This window comes from Littorina saxatilis, linkage group LG13 (assembly GCF_037325665.1).
Source record: "Littorina saxatilis isolate snail1 linkage group LG13, US_GU_Lsax_2.0, whole genome shotgun sequence".
Taxonomy (NCBI): domain Eukaryota; kingdom Metazoa; phylum Mollusca; class Gastropoda; order Littorinimorpha; family Littorinidae; genus Littorina; species Littorina saxatilis.
In genome coordinates this window covers 10735791-10749593 of record NC_090257.1, presented here as the reverse complement: position 1 = coordinate 10749593, position 13803 = coordinate 10735791, and the positions used below count along the sequence as shown (strand labels likewise).

Genomic DNA, 13803 nt, shown 5'->3' with positions numbered 1-13803 from the left:
GTAAAAAAAAAAAAAACAAGGCCTTATAAGGGGGAAGTTTCTAATCAGGGGATCTTAAAAAGGGGATCCACTGTATGACTTGGTTCTGAGGTTGTGAAGTGCACTGTCACCGCTTTTTTTCCTGTTTTGTTGTCGTTGCAAATAACAAAGATTTTAAATTTTTTTTAAAAAGGACAAAAACCATACAAACATGGTCTTCTCACATAACTGTTTCAATGAACTGGGAGTATTGCCATGAACTGATAAATCAATTTTTCACAACTGTTTTTTTGCTGCGATATCTTCAAAATCGTAATGAAGGTGAAACTAACTTGTTTGTCTGATTGACTGTTGCAGTGAACGGGGAGATTCACCATGGAAACGGTGGCCATGGCAACAGTCACATGGTGGTGGACAACGGACCGGTGGAACCAGAGGAGGACAACAGTCTCATCATCCAGTATCTCACCAACATGCCTCCACCCAAGGTAAGGGCTAAATACCAGGCTGCAGGTGACACGCAAAAGGTCATACATTGAGAATGCTTCATGGCTTGCTGTGTCCTACCAGATTTACACAAGTTTTTTTAAATATTTTTGTATTGAAATGTCAGTGAAAGCGGATTTTTCTATTTTTGAAAAAGCAACGAGTGTAAATCTGGTACGACACAGCAAGCCATGTAGTGTTCTGTTTATCCTGTAAACTGTACTTGCGTGGCTTCTGGTCCAAACATCCCGGAGTCGACCTGTCCTGTCCTCGATCTCTTCCAAAGCCTCGTGTTTAGGGTTTGCAACAGAGTTTGTTAGCTCAGTTTCTAACCTCCAGTATGAAGTGGGTACTCATTGAGGCTGTGACATGAAAGACGCATTCAGAACTGAAGTCAACGAAACTTGCTTTGATGTGCACTGCGTAATGAGGTGAATGTTTTTGCAGGTGACGGAAATAGAAGCGAGGAGTGCACTGATTCAACTGTCTCCGCCCGAGTATGATGCTCCCGAGTTAGATCTGGACCTGCAGGACTGCAAGTATGAGCTGCTGCTGTCTGACAAGGGGAGGGAAGCCAAGTATAAAACCGTCTTCTGGTAAGTAAATAATAATAATGATAATAATAATAACAATAATAAGGGTATTTATATGGCGCAAATCCTACCATAGTTCTAAGCCCCCTGCACAAAATCAATGAATCCTTTAACAAATACAAAGTCATGTACATGATGAACACTCGGGAAAAAAAAAATTACTCTTCATTACAACATCAGAAAACGTTGCATAAACATTAAAAGAATCTTCAAATAAACAAAAACACAATCACCTACAAAATGCACAAATAAGACAGATTAAAAGACGTTTTTACTTTTTTCTGGAGGGTCAGGCGGAAAATTCAAATTTGGTGTTTCGTGTTCAGTAGAAAATATAAAAAAAAGTAGGGTTCTTCTGGACTGTACATCCTAGAAATTTTGAAAAATTAATGTTACTTGTTCACTGCAAGTTCAAGCTACAGCAGTACCTGCGATGTCACCTCCCTTAAAAGGACACCTGCTCTTAAAAGGACACCTGCTCTTGTCCCTGTTTATATTATCTCTACCAAAATATACCTGTCATGAAAGGCCACCTGCAATGTAGGGACACTGTTGGCTGGTCCTGAGGGTGTCCTTTCATCACAGGTACCGCTGTATTGGTTTCTGAGCCCAAGTATAGAACAGTTTTCTGGCAAGTAATTTGTCAAAGGGAGGTGAAAGTTGTCGTCACACCGAATCACAATATATGAGGAAACGAAATCCATACTGACTTGTTGGTATGGCACGGAATGTGAACATGTTACTTCAATTTGAAAATGCTGGAATATTTGGAAATGATCAAAGGGTATCAATTGATGTTTGTGGTTTTGTATTTTACAATCTGTGTGTTTCCTACTATCTTTGTATCTTTTGTTCTGGTTAAGTTTTGTTTGTTGGTTTGTTTTTATAAACATGCATTAATTTTGTTCTTTTTCTTTTCAGTGGTGATGCCACAGAAATCACATTAAAGGACCTAAAACCTTCATTAGAATATCACTTGAAGTAAGTTTAATTTCCTTAGCCAATGTGGCATTCATGTTAAATTTCAGTTTCTTGCTTTATTTATTGTTCAGACTATTCTACTGTAAAACATGCCGAGGATAAGCGTCTCTAAAGCAGCTAGGAAGATCAATAGGATGTAAAAAGAGGTACAGTTAACATTTTCGTTGATGGTAACTGGGCACTGTTATGATGACGAATGATAAATGAAAGGGAAAGTGTAGCATCAAAAACACTGCAAGATGTTTTGTTTTAAGTTTTAAAAGGGAGTCTGCACAGTATTAATATCTTTGATGTCAGGCCTCACCTAATGAGAGGATATCTCCTGCGAAAGGACACCTTCTGTCGTCCCTTTTTCTAGTAACTGTAAAATATACCTGTAGTGAGGGGACACCTGCAGTTTAGGGACACTTTTGGTTGGTCACAAAAGTTTTCTCTCAACACAGCTACCACTCTAGTTAATGTATTCATGTATCATGTCAAAACTGCAATTGTTTTTTGGCAGACCTGTAGGATGTTTATGAGAAAACATCAGTGTATTTAGTAAGTAACATACTAACAATGACTTTCTTGTTGTGCTTTAGGGTGTCGGCGTTACTAAGCGACGAGCTGAAAGGAGCATTGACCGAGCCAGTCAGTTTCCGGACGCAGTCGTGTGAACCGGAGAGGCCCCAACCCCCCAAACTGATGAACAAGACCAAAACTTCCCTCATGCTCAAGTGGAATGTGAGCCTTCTTTAGTCTGTTTTCTCTCTTGTATGCATGGATGGAGAACGAATGAATGAAATAATGAAGAAATGTTTTATTGAACTCGTTTTTTTTGCCCACGTCAGTAAATGTAAGTGTGTGGAGAGATGAAAAATGGGGGGGATGGGGGGGGGGGGGGGGGGGGGGGGAGGGGGTGTGTGTACATATATGCATGCATGCAAGTGTGTATGTTTTATTGTAAGTGTGTGTGTGTGTGAATTCATTATGAGAGGCATACCTTCCTTTAAAGTAATGGGTGGATTGTTTTTTTTTATATGCGTTCGATTTTTGTTACAGGCAACCTGTGAAAATGGCTCCAAAATATCCACATATTCATTGGAATATGACCAGGTAAGAAACTGTTTCCTGGGTTTTTGTTCTCCTTGCGTATAAAACAGATGTTAGTTATGGTTTGTTTCTGGAGGTCATTATCAGTACCTGACTGCCTCTGGCACAGCCACAATGCATTAAACCGAGTCCCTGAGCCTGATTTGTTTCAAAAAGAATTTCTCACAATTTCTGACATCAGTTGTTGAGAAGTGCAAAACTTCAGACACTGAATATTTTACAGGGCTCCCACTTTTCTGTAAATTCATTGATTATCCAGAAATTTGAAAATGAGAAACTTGAAAATGTGCTCAGATTTGCATTACAATGCCTAAGTATTCAGGACACAAGAATTTCTGGGATTTCATCTTTTCTTCATTGGGAGCCCTGATTTAGAAGAGTTTCCAACTATTTTCTCAAGGATTGTATATTTTACAATATGTGTGGTGTTGGCGCAGAAAGACGATTATTGAAATGATAGTGTTATTTCCATGCCATTTCACAGGTTGAGAGTTTACCACTATAATACCAGAGAAGAAAATTAACATGGTTTTCTTCTGTTTTCAGGGGCAGGGAGAAAACTCTTTTGTGGAAATCTACAACGGGTTGAATCGACAGTACCGTGTGACACGCCTCAACGCCTCCACCAGATACCTCTTCCGTCTTGCCGCCATCAACAGCATGGGCAAAAGGTGGGGCTTCTTTTTTATTCTGTTTCTTTTTTTTTGTTGTCTCTTTAGAGATCCACCTTTACTTGTTCATTTGATAGTTTAGCATGAGAGACGAAAAGCCTGTTAATTTCTGTTCATAACTTCAGCGATGAAAGTTCACATTTAGAAATCAGGAATTCCTGAATAAAGAAACCATGTCCTTATTGTTTGCCTGATTTTCAAGATATTAATGATTGGAACAAAACTTGGGGGGAAAAATCAGATCTACATGGTATTTTGTCAAATTTGGATGATTCTGAACAGGATTTAAGTTTTATCCCTGTTATTTGAATTTGTGAGTTTCGTTGGTTAGGATGGAACAGTATTTTTGTCTGGGTATTTCCTGCAAATGTGTCCTTACACTTGCACTTGTACACACCAGCTTGCAGACAGCTATGTGCACACATGCATGCACATGCATACACACACACACACACACACACACACACACACACACACACACACACACACACACACACACACACACACACACACAAAAGCCACTCTCTGTCTCTGACTTTGCACTTCAAACCCCCACAAAACATCCCTTCCAACAAGTAAGAACAAACATCCATATATCCTCATCGCTCTGTTTGCAGTAGCTGGAGTGAAACGGTGCCGATCTTCACCAGCGGTAGCGTCCCCTCCGTGCCCGACCCTCCCATGTTGTCGGAACAGTTTGTGTACGGACTCACCATATCATGGATCAAGCGACCAAACGAAGATGAGTTCCTTCTGCAAATGGAGGACGAAGCTACGGTAAGTGACCATTACCAGACCTGTCTGCTCTGATGATTTGGGTTGAGAGTTTTGTGTGTGAAGACCATAGACCATTTATCCTGGACCGCCAACTAGCTCTCTCTCCGCTCTTTCTCTCTATTACGAGGTAGCGGCCTCTCGCATTTAGGAGCCTACGCTTACATGGCCTTTTAGAAATCAGGGGGATGTCATATCCGGTGTCGATTGTAAACATGGACGAAGTTGCCGAGGTAAGTTCTGAAAATGCTAAACTAAACTCAGCTAAAGTGCATATGGAACATGTTTTTCGATGAGTTTTGTTAAGTTTAGTTTGGAGTTTTGGAAAATCCAGTTCATTGTCACCTCCCATTGTCACAAATAACTGGAGCGTGCTTTCTTTTCACTGTCTTCGAATCGCTGGCCTTTCAAACCGGACGCTAAGCGCCCCTGAAAGTCGAGAGTCGTAACCTCGAAGGGTCACGTGACGAGTTGGCGGTCCAGGCTATTTGGTCTATGGTGAAGACGTTGTAGTACACCTGCGATAAAAGGACACCCCTGAGACCGGCTAAAAGTGTCCCTACATTGTAGGTGGCCTGTCATGACAGGTATCTTGGTACAGATGATAGACACAAGGACTGCAGAAGGTGTCCTTTGTTGGAAGGTGTCCTCTCATCGGAGGGGCTTCACATCGCAGGTACCCCTGTAGAGTTTTTGCCAAGTGAGACTGTTTGTACAGTGTAGTATCCCTAGCAGTCTGTTATTCCATAGGTATTACCAGAATCCTCTTAGCTAAGTAATGAAATGGAGCATACAAGGGCAGAGAACAGTAATTCCATGTGCTCTTTCCGTCCTTTTATTTTGATTATTGGAAAAGTTTGCCCTATGATACAGCAGACTTCCACTAACTCGCGGTCTTTGGGGTCCAAAGATTTTTGATCGCGATATATCCGATTCGCGATGCAGTTTGGGGTCCCATTAAAGGAAAGAAACCGCGTTCTCTTCTGAGTCAGAGAAAAACGCGGTTATTTCCCTTGTTGGTCACAAAAAGCCTGTGAGCGTCACGTTGGCGTGTGCGCGTTTGCCGTGTGAGTGCATGTGTGTGTGTGTGTGTATGTGCGTTCGTGTGTGTGTGCGCGTACGCACGCACGCCTGGCATGTGGTTGTGCTACAATGTTCATGTGTATGTGTTACTGCGTTTCTCGCGGCAAGTGTGACGCTTCTGTTGGCAACTAAGTTCTCAAAAGAGTAACTGCGATGACACGTTTTCTTTTATCAGCAGATGACGATTTCTTTTCTTTTTTCTCCGACTCATACGTCGTCACAAACTTACTAGTTAATCAGACACAGACAGACACAGACAGACACTGTATGCATATAACGACTCACTGCTGCACTGCTGCACTGAACTGTAAAAGTTTTCCTCTTTTTCCCTCTTGCTGGTGAAGACATCGTAGCTCTAGCTTTCTCTCGTTTGCAATCGTGTAATGAATACATGTTGGGTTTAGCGCTGGTCTCATATTGACAACATACTATTTGACACCAACAATAGTTAGATCAGAATGATTGGTGGATCAAAATCATTGGTTGACGTTTACGTTTTTAGATGTGTCAGTTACATGGATAAGCTTTTTTTGTTTTGTTTTGCTTTGTGTGAGTCTGAGTTGACACGCGTTTTGTCTATGGCAGAAAGCATGTAGATTTCTTCTTTGATTGTTTGCTTTTTCTGCCACCTGCTATAACACAAGAAGCTGAAGCACTAGTCTTCATGGCGCCTGTAGAAATCCGGGGCGTCTAGCTGAGATCGCGATTAGCAGGACTCGAGTGTTAAATTGCATGCCTGGCTAGATTGCAGAAGACTGAAGCGCAGTTTAAAGTGCTTGATTGGCGCCTGTGACCACCCGGACCGTCTAGCAGAGATCGCAATTAGCTGGACTCGAGTGTTCAACTGCACCCCTGACTGGCCACACTGACTGGTCAGACACTTAACCTCTATAGGCACGTGGCCAATTTGACGATACCGATCGTGGCATGAAAGTTCTTGACTGAGTGGGGCACGTGCGCGTGAAAGGTTTGTTTTTCTTTTGTTCGCAGGTCTCGATCAACCCGTAATGTACACAACCTGAAAACACACACACACGTAGAACACTATTTGGAGCGACTGAGGGAGAGAAGGTGGTCACCATGGGGGGGGGTCTGTGCACGTTGAGGCCAAAAGTGCCATGCACAGTGATCCACGGTGCATGTTACGAAAAAGCTCCATGCACGGTACACGCCGGACCTCTGTGCACGGTGCACGCTACGAGAATTTCCCCATTCCCATGCACGTTACATCCAAAAAGCCCATTCGCGGTGCATGTGGTAAAGCATCGCCCCCCTCAGAGAAAGAGAGAGAGACTGATAAGATGAAATGACAATTTACTGCATGATGAAAGGCCATCGGACCCAGAGAGAGATAGCGTGGTTATGATAGAAATTTTTTTCATGATCTGTACTATTTTTTGGCCTTTACGTGACTAATTATTATTATTTTTTTTCAAAAGTCGGTCCTGTTTTTGGGGGGGTCCAAGAGGTCTCCGCGATATAGCCGAATTCGCGATTTAGTGGACCGCGAGTTAGTGGAAGTCTGCTGTAGTAAATTTGTAATTTTGTGAGTAGAAAATTTGATTGTTTTGAATAACTTGCATGTTTTTCTGTATTTGGTTTGTTTCAGGGTCATGGATTTATGCCCGTTTATAATGGACCAAACCTTTCATATTCATTGAAGCATTTACGGCGGAACACAGAGTACAAATTCAGAGTAAGCATGTTGTTCTCTCTGCATTCTTTCTTTCTTTTTTTACTTGGTTGGTTCGGTGATTGGTTTTGTGGTTGAGTGGGTGAATTTGGTTTTAGGTGTTCTTCTTCTTCTTCTTCTTGCGTTCGCCGTCACACCATCAGGTTAGTCTGTGAGACGGATGACGTCGTGGCTTCCAGGTCTTGTCTGCTCCCATAGAGTTTGGTGCGGAGAGGGATTTTTTAAGTGTTCGTTCAGGTGATCTTACCTGCCATGGATTTTCTTGGAGTTTCATTTTGTTTTTGCTGTTATTGTTGGCGTTGGAAAATATCAGGTGACTTTCAGAAGATGCATATTTAGGTAAAGCTTTTATTGAATTTGGGTTCTCTGGAGAGGGCTATGACTTTTGCTCCACCTGCTGAACATCAGTTCAAAGTTATTTTCACAGGATTGTAGGCTAGCACTTAGTAGTGATGCAGTTTGTGGATAATGTTTTCCTGAAACTGTGTAATTAGGAGCTGCCAGTTATGTTGCAGTTCACTGGACTGTTTTGAGCCCAGGTGAATAATATTTTCGAAAGGGTACCAGAACTTCCATTGAAGCAAACTGGGTTCAGTATAGTCAAGCAACCGGCAACACCACTGGAATCTCAGTCAATAAAGGCTTCTGCTAAGCTAAGGGGAATAGTGTCTTGTTAGAGGGTGCAAGCGATAGAGGGAAAACAGGCTTGCCGTGCCACGCTATTTCAGTATTTGTGCATGCCTCAAAGGACAGCGCTTCGATGTGTCTATGGCTGTGATCATGCACTGACGCCACCTTGCTAAGTGAGCTGAGGGTCACAACTCCTGCAGAATCTAGCTGTGTGTGTCTGCTTATGTTTCAGATAATTATATGAATTTGAATGAAATATCTTTTTGAAGACATGGCAGTTTATGTGTGTGTTTGGGTATAAGAAACATAAAGCAGAACATTGACATTTTGTGATCATTTGTACAGTTGTCAGCAAAGAACGATGAAGGCCCCAGCAAGTGGAGTGACGCTGTGACGTTCAAAACACAGCCGGACAAACCGGCACCCCCCTGTAAACCACAGATCAAGGGCAAAGTCCTCTCACACGCCTTCAGAATCACATGGGGTACGTCCTTAACCTCATCTTTACTTTGGTCTACTTGTTATTTCTATTGCTGTGTTTGTGTTTGTCTGAAGTTTGATTAGACATAAAATGTCTCTGGTACAGCGGAAACTTCCTTAGACCAACAAAAGTCTGAGAAATCAGTCTTAAAATGGGGGTAAATTTGCAGAGGTTATGAACAGAAAGTCTGAGAAATCAGTCTTAAAATGGGGGTAAATTTACAGAGGTTATGAACAGAAAGTCTGAGAAAACAAGTCTTAAACAAGTCGCGTAAGGCGAAATTACTACATTTAGTCAAGCTGTGGAACTCACAGAATGAAACTGAACGTAGTCCGCCGCTAGTGCAAAAGGCAGTGAAAGTGACGAGCCTGTTTGGCGCGGCAGCGGTTGTGCTGTGCTTCATAGCACGCTTTACTGTACCTCTCTTCGTTTTAACTTTCTGAGCGTGTTTTTAATCCAAACATATCATATCTATATGTTTTTGGAATCAGGAACCGACAAGGAATAAGATGAAATAGTTTTTAAAACGATTTCGGAAATTTAATTTTGATCATAATTTTTATATTTTTAATTTTCAGAGCTTGTTTTTAATCCAAATATAACATATGTATATGTTTTTAGAATCAGAAAATGACGAAGAATAAGATGAAATTGTTTTTGGATCGTTTAATAAAAAAATAATTTTAATTAGAAGTTTCCGATTTTTAATGACCAAACTCACTCATTAGTTTTTAAGCCACCAAGCTGAAATGCAATACCAAACCCCGGCCTTCGTCGAAGATTGCTTTGCCAAAATTTCAATCAATTTAATTGAAAAATGAGGGTGTGACAGTGCCGCCTCAACTTTTACAAAAAGCCGGATATGACGTCATCAAAGGTATTTATCGAAAAAATGAAAAAAACGTGCGGGGATATCATACCCAGGAACTCTCATGTCAAATTTCATAAAGATCGGCCCAGTAGTTTAGTCTGAATCGCTCTACACACACACAGACACACAGACACACACACACACACATACACCACGACCCTCGTCTCGATTCCCCCCTCTATGTTAAAACATTTAGTCAAAACTTGACTAAATGTAAAAAGAGGGAGTCTTAAATGAGAGGGGGGGGGGGGTGTCATTAAAGGGGGGTTTCACTGTATGTACATTTTGTTTCTGTTTTATTTTCATCCCTGTTTAAGAGACACCCGTTGTTTGAGTGAAACTCAGCAGGTTATTACCATTTCCTGTGATTAATCATTACGTGTAGTGCAGTGCTGGGGTGGCTGCTGGGGTTGAAATGCATGTACATTTTGATCTCTATATAATTAAATGCTGATAACAAAGAAATACCCCCCCTCGCGGGTTAGGGGGAAGAATTTACCCGATGCTCCCCAGCATGTCGTAAGAGGCGACTAACGGATTCTGTTTCTCCTTTTACCCTTGTTAAGTGTTTCTTGTATAGAATATAGTCAATGTTTGTAAAGAATTTAGTCAAGCAGTATGTAAGAAATGTTAAGTCCTTTGTACTGGAAACTTGCATTCTCCCAGTAAGGTCATATATTGTACTACGTTGCAAGCCCCTGGAGCAAATTTTTGATTAGTGCTTTTGTGAACAAGAAACAAGTGGCTCTATCCCATCTCCCCCCTTCCCCCGTCGCGATATAACCTTCGTGGTTGAAAACGACGTTAAACACCAAATAAACAAACAAATAACAAAGAAATGGAGTTTGTGTGGTGTGGGTGCGTGTGTCTGTGCGTGCATGCTTATTGAAGTTGAACAAGTTACCAGATAATTTTTTATTTTGGTGTCTTTCCATCATTCTTCTTAAAATGGTGGTGATATATTGACTCTTATTTTCCCCCAGTATTTTTACATTTGACTTTTTCCTGCTTTCAGAACCCCCAACCGACGATGGAGGGGCAGACATCAACAAGTACATTGTGGAGCTCGATGATGGGCAGGGTCAGTGTCTCTTCAATACTTGTGTGTGTGTGTGTGTGTGTGTGTGTGTGTGTGCTGTAAGACAAGGCAGGGTTGTATGCTGCTATACCTGAAGCCTGAACTCGTCCAATAAATTAATTAGGGAAATGACGCGGCGACTACGTATGGAGACACACCTCTCACTAGTGATTGGCCTATAATGTCACGTGGAAAAGCTTGCCTCAATTTTTCCAAGAGAAAACAACTCTTTCACAACCCATACAAACCCGACAGAGTTATTTCTGAACATCGTCTGTTTCTTTAATAGTTCGGCTACAGTGGGTGATTGACACAACCGTGTGAACTGTCAGCCTCTTTAGCTGAGCTGTGCATAATTGTAGATCTGGTTGCAAGGCAAAATTAGCCAACATTTGATCAGTTACATAATATGTGTGGAGTCTTTTCTGTTTGTACTGATTGTTTGGAGAAGGACACAATATGTATATTCGTTTCTGAGCATTTTGATTGACAAATCTATTTTTCTTCCTTATTATGCCTCTCTTGAGAACAGAAGGAGGTAACATTTTGCTCAGTGTTGTTCATTTATATACAAGTTTTGTCAAGAAACACTCGTGTGAATGCCTGTTGGTGTTTTTGTGATTACCGTGCAGAGCTCTAGATTATGTTGCTGTTTATTTAGGGTTTCGTCTTTTTCTTTTAAACTTCAGTACTCTCAAAGAAATGACTGTTTTGCATATCTCCCTGCTCACTGTTTACGGTGCCTGTGCTTGCATGCGCATGTATCCACCCATTTCATCACTCAAACAGAATTCGCTCCCAACACCCCCCTCCCCCACCACACACACACATACACACACACACACACACACACACACACACACACACACACACACACACACACACACACACACAACACACACAAACTGCCGTACAATACATATCCTGAATCTTTTGTCTTTCCCCTCCCCTTTCTTAAGAATAAATTGTGAATTTGCATGTTGCATGAAACAACAGAATTTTTGTGTTGTAACTTCTGATTGCAAGAGGCAAAACTGTAACGACTCAGAAGCTTGGACAGAAACCAACTTTTGTTCCGTTGCTTAAAGAAATAGGTTGTACATGTAGTTGCGAATTATTCCTTGCAGATTTTCAGTTGTAAAAATGATTAGGTTTGTCTTCTAGTCAACATTCTCCTCTTGTATTTGTGAGCATGCCTCATAGATGTATGTCGAATCCAAAAATAATGACATTGTTGTCCCTTGTACCTCCCCACCCCTCCCAACCCCACCATTTAAATGTACAGCCAAATGTGTATCACAAGACATAGGTGATGAATTCCATTATTTATTTGTCTGTGATTTTTTGAGTCACTTGAGAAAAAGTGACTCTATGTAATCGGTCAGTGTTAGTCTGTCCGGCCGGCCGTCCGGAGACACCACCTTAACGTTGGACTTTTCTCGGAAACTATCAAAGCGATCGGGCTCATATTTTGTTTAGTCGTGACCTCCAATGACCTCTACACTTTAACGATGGTTTCGTTGACCTTTGACCTTTTTCAAGGTCACAGGTCAGCGTCAAAGGAAAAATTAGACATTTTATATCTTTGACAAAGTTCATCGGATGTGATTGAAACTTTGTAGGATTATTCTTTACATCAAAGTATTTACATCTGTAGCCTTTTACGAACGTTATCAGAAAAACAAGGGAGATAACTAGCCTTTTCTGTTCGGCAACACACAACTTAACGTTGGGCTTTTCTCGGAAACTATAAAAGTGACCGGGCTCAAATTTTATGTGAACGTGACTCATTGTGTTGTGAATAGCAATTTCTTCCTGTCCATCTGATGCCTCATATAATATTCAGAACTGCGAAAGTGACTCGATCGAGCGTTTGCTCTTCTTGTTTCAAAGAAGAAAGAGCTGAGTTGTTACCACCTTACTGTTGGAAAAAACCTAATGCACTTAGATTTAAAAAGTTGTTTGCTACTAAGAAAAAGAAATTGCTAAAGAATATTTTGGACTTTATTAATAGAATTTATAACAGTTTTTCATAATTTTTTTATTTTTTAATTTTTTTTATTTACTATATTAGCATATATCATGATTGTATTGATTGTATTTATTGTTCAAAATGCCCCCATGGGTTATGGACTAATAAAACTTGAACTTGAACTTGGTTATGCCAAGTTTGTTCCTCAGAGACAGGAAATTCAAGATGTCAGTGTACAGTCGAACCCCCATTTCAAGAACTTCCAAAAAATTGGGGTACATTTACAGAGGTTATGAAAAAACAAAGTCTTAAAAGGGAGGCAGTCGTAAATCGGGGGGTCTTAAAAAGGGAGTTCCACTGTACTTGGAAAGGCTTGTAACGTTGACAGGGTATCTTTACCATTGGATCTGTTCTAGAGTTGCCCATGACAAAACCCATTCAGTGTGCATGTACCCTGTTGATTGATTGTTTGCTGTTCATGACTAACCAGGGTTCCACATCACGTAGAATAAAGGGTATAATACCCTTTGACCCTCCAAATCACGTACGAGATGCTCTCTGAAGAGGTATAAATACGTAACTGTTTTCTTCCAAATAGTTAAAAAAAAACGTACGAGTCAAACGCTGAAAGGGTATAGCCTTTGCTAGTTTACAAGCAACACCTCGCAGGCCGCCTGCTCTACTGAGACCACTAAAGTACACGCCGTGTTCGTGCCACTCCTCTGTCGACACTGGCACGCCGTAAAGCAGAGGTTGCCTCCCTTGTCCTCAAACTGCGCGATATCTTTAAACTGATCATCTCGATGGCACTGTTCGCTTTAGCCTATCCGGTGCTGTCGCCTGCTCAAAAAAATTCCTCGCAAAACGAAAGAACAAAAAAATGACATTTCATGGATACACCGATTGTCACTCATACCCTGTGAAAAATCTGGAAGGGGTATAAAAACCCTTTACTTTTTTCCTGAAAGGGTATGAATACCCTTGACTTTTGGGGTTGTGTGGAACCCTGCTAACAATAACAGCATCAACAATAGCAACAATAACAAGGCTTGAATTGACTGTAGTTGCAACAGATTCCCGTGGCTTTGTGTTCAGGTTTAATCCCACTGGGCAGGAGAGAAATTAACAATGTTTCCGAGTGAGCATCACATGTGCTGTGTCCTTAGCGCATATCTTACCTTCATTTGTGTGTGTGTGCCAAAAATAGCCGTACATATTAACGATCCCTGCCCCCCGCGGGTTAGGGGGAGTCCCATATTGGTTGGGACGAGAAAGAATTTACCCGATGCTCCCCAGCATGCCGTAAGAGGCGACTAACGGATTCTGTTTCTCCTTTTACCCTTGTTAAGTGTTTCTTGTATAGAATAAAGTCAATTTTTGTAAAGATTTTAGTCAAGCAGTATGTAAGAAATGTTAAGT

General features: G+C 41.2%; 1 protein-coding gene across 1 annotated transcript in view; it reads left to right on the top strand.

Moving 5' to 3' along the window:
- Window positions 1-336: 336 nt before the first annotated feature.
- Window positions 337-13803, top strand: part of LOC138983574 (fibronectin type-III domain-containing protein 3a-like) — a gene marked incomplete at its 5' end in the record, with an annotated part of 30380 nt that continues 16913 nt past the window's right edge. The window contains 10 exon segments of the mRNA XM_070356851.1: window positions 337-467; window positions 913-1061; window positions 1980-2039; window positions 2621-2762; window positions 3081-3134; window positions 3678-3802; window positions 4420-4579; window positions 7269-7355; window positions 8328-8466; window positions 10350-10415. Coding sequence (XP_070212952.1) covers window positions 337-467; window positions 913-1061; window positions 1980-2039; window positions 2621-2762; window positions 3081-3134; window positions 3678-3802; window positions 4420-4579; window positions 7269-7355; window positions 8328-8466; window positions 10350-10415 — 1113 coding nt within the window.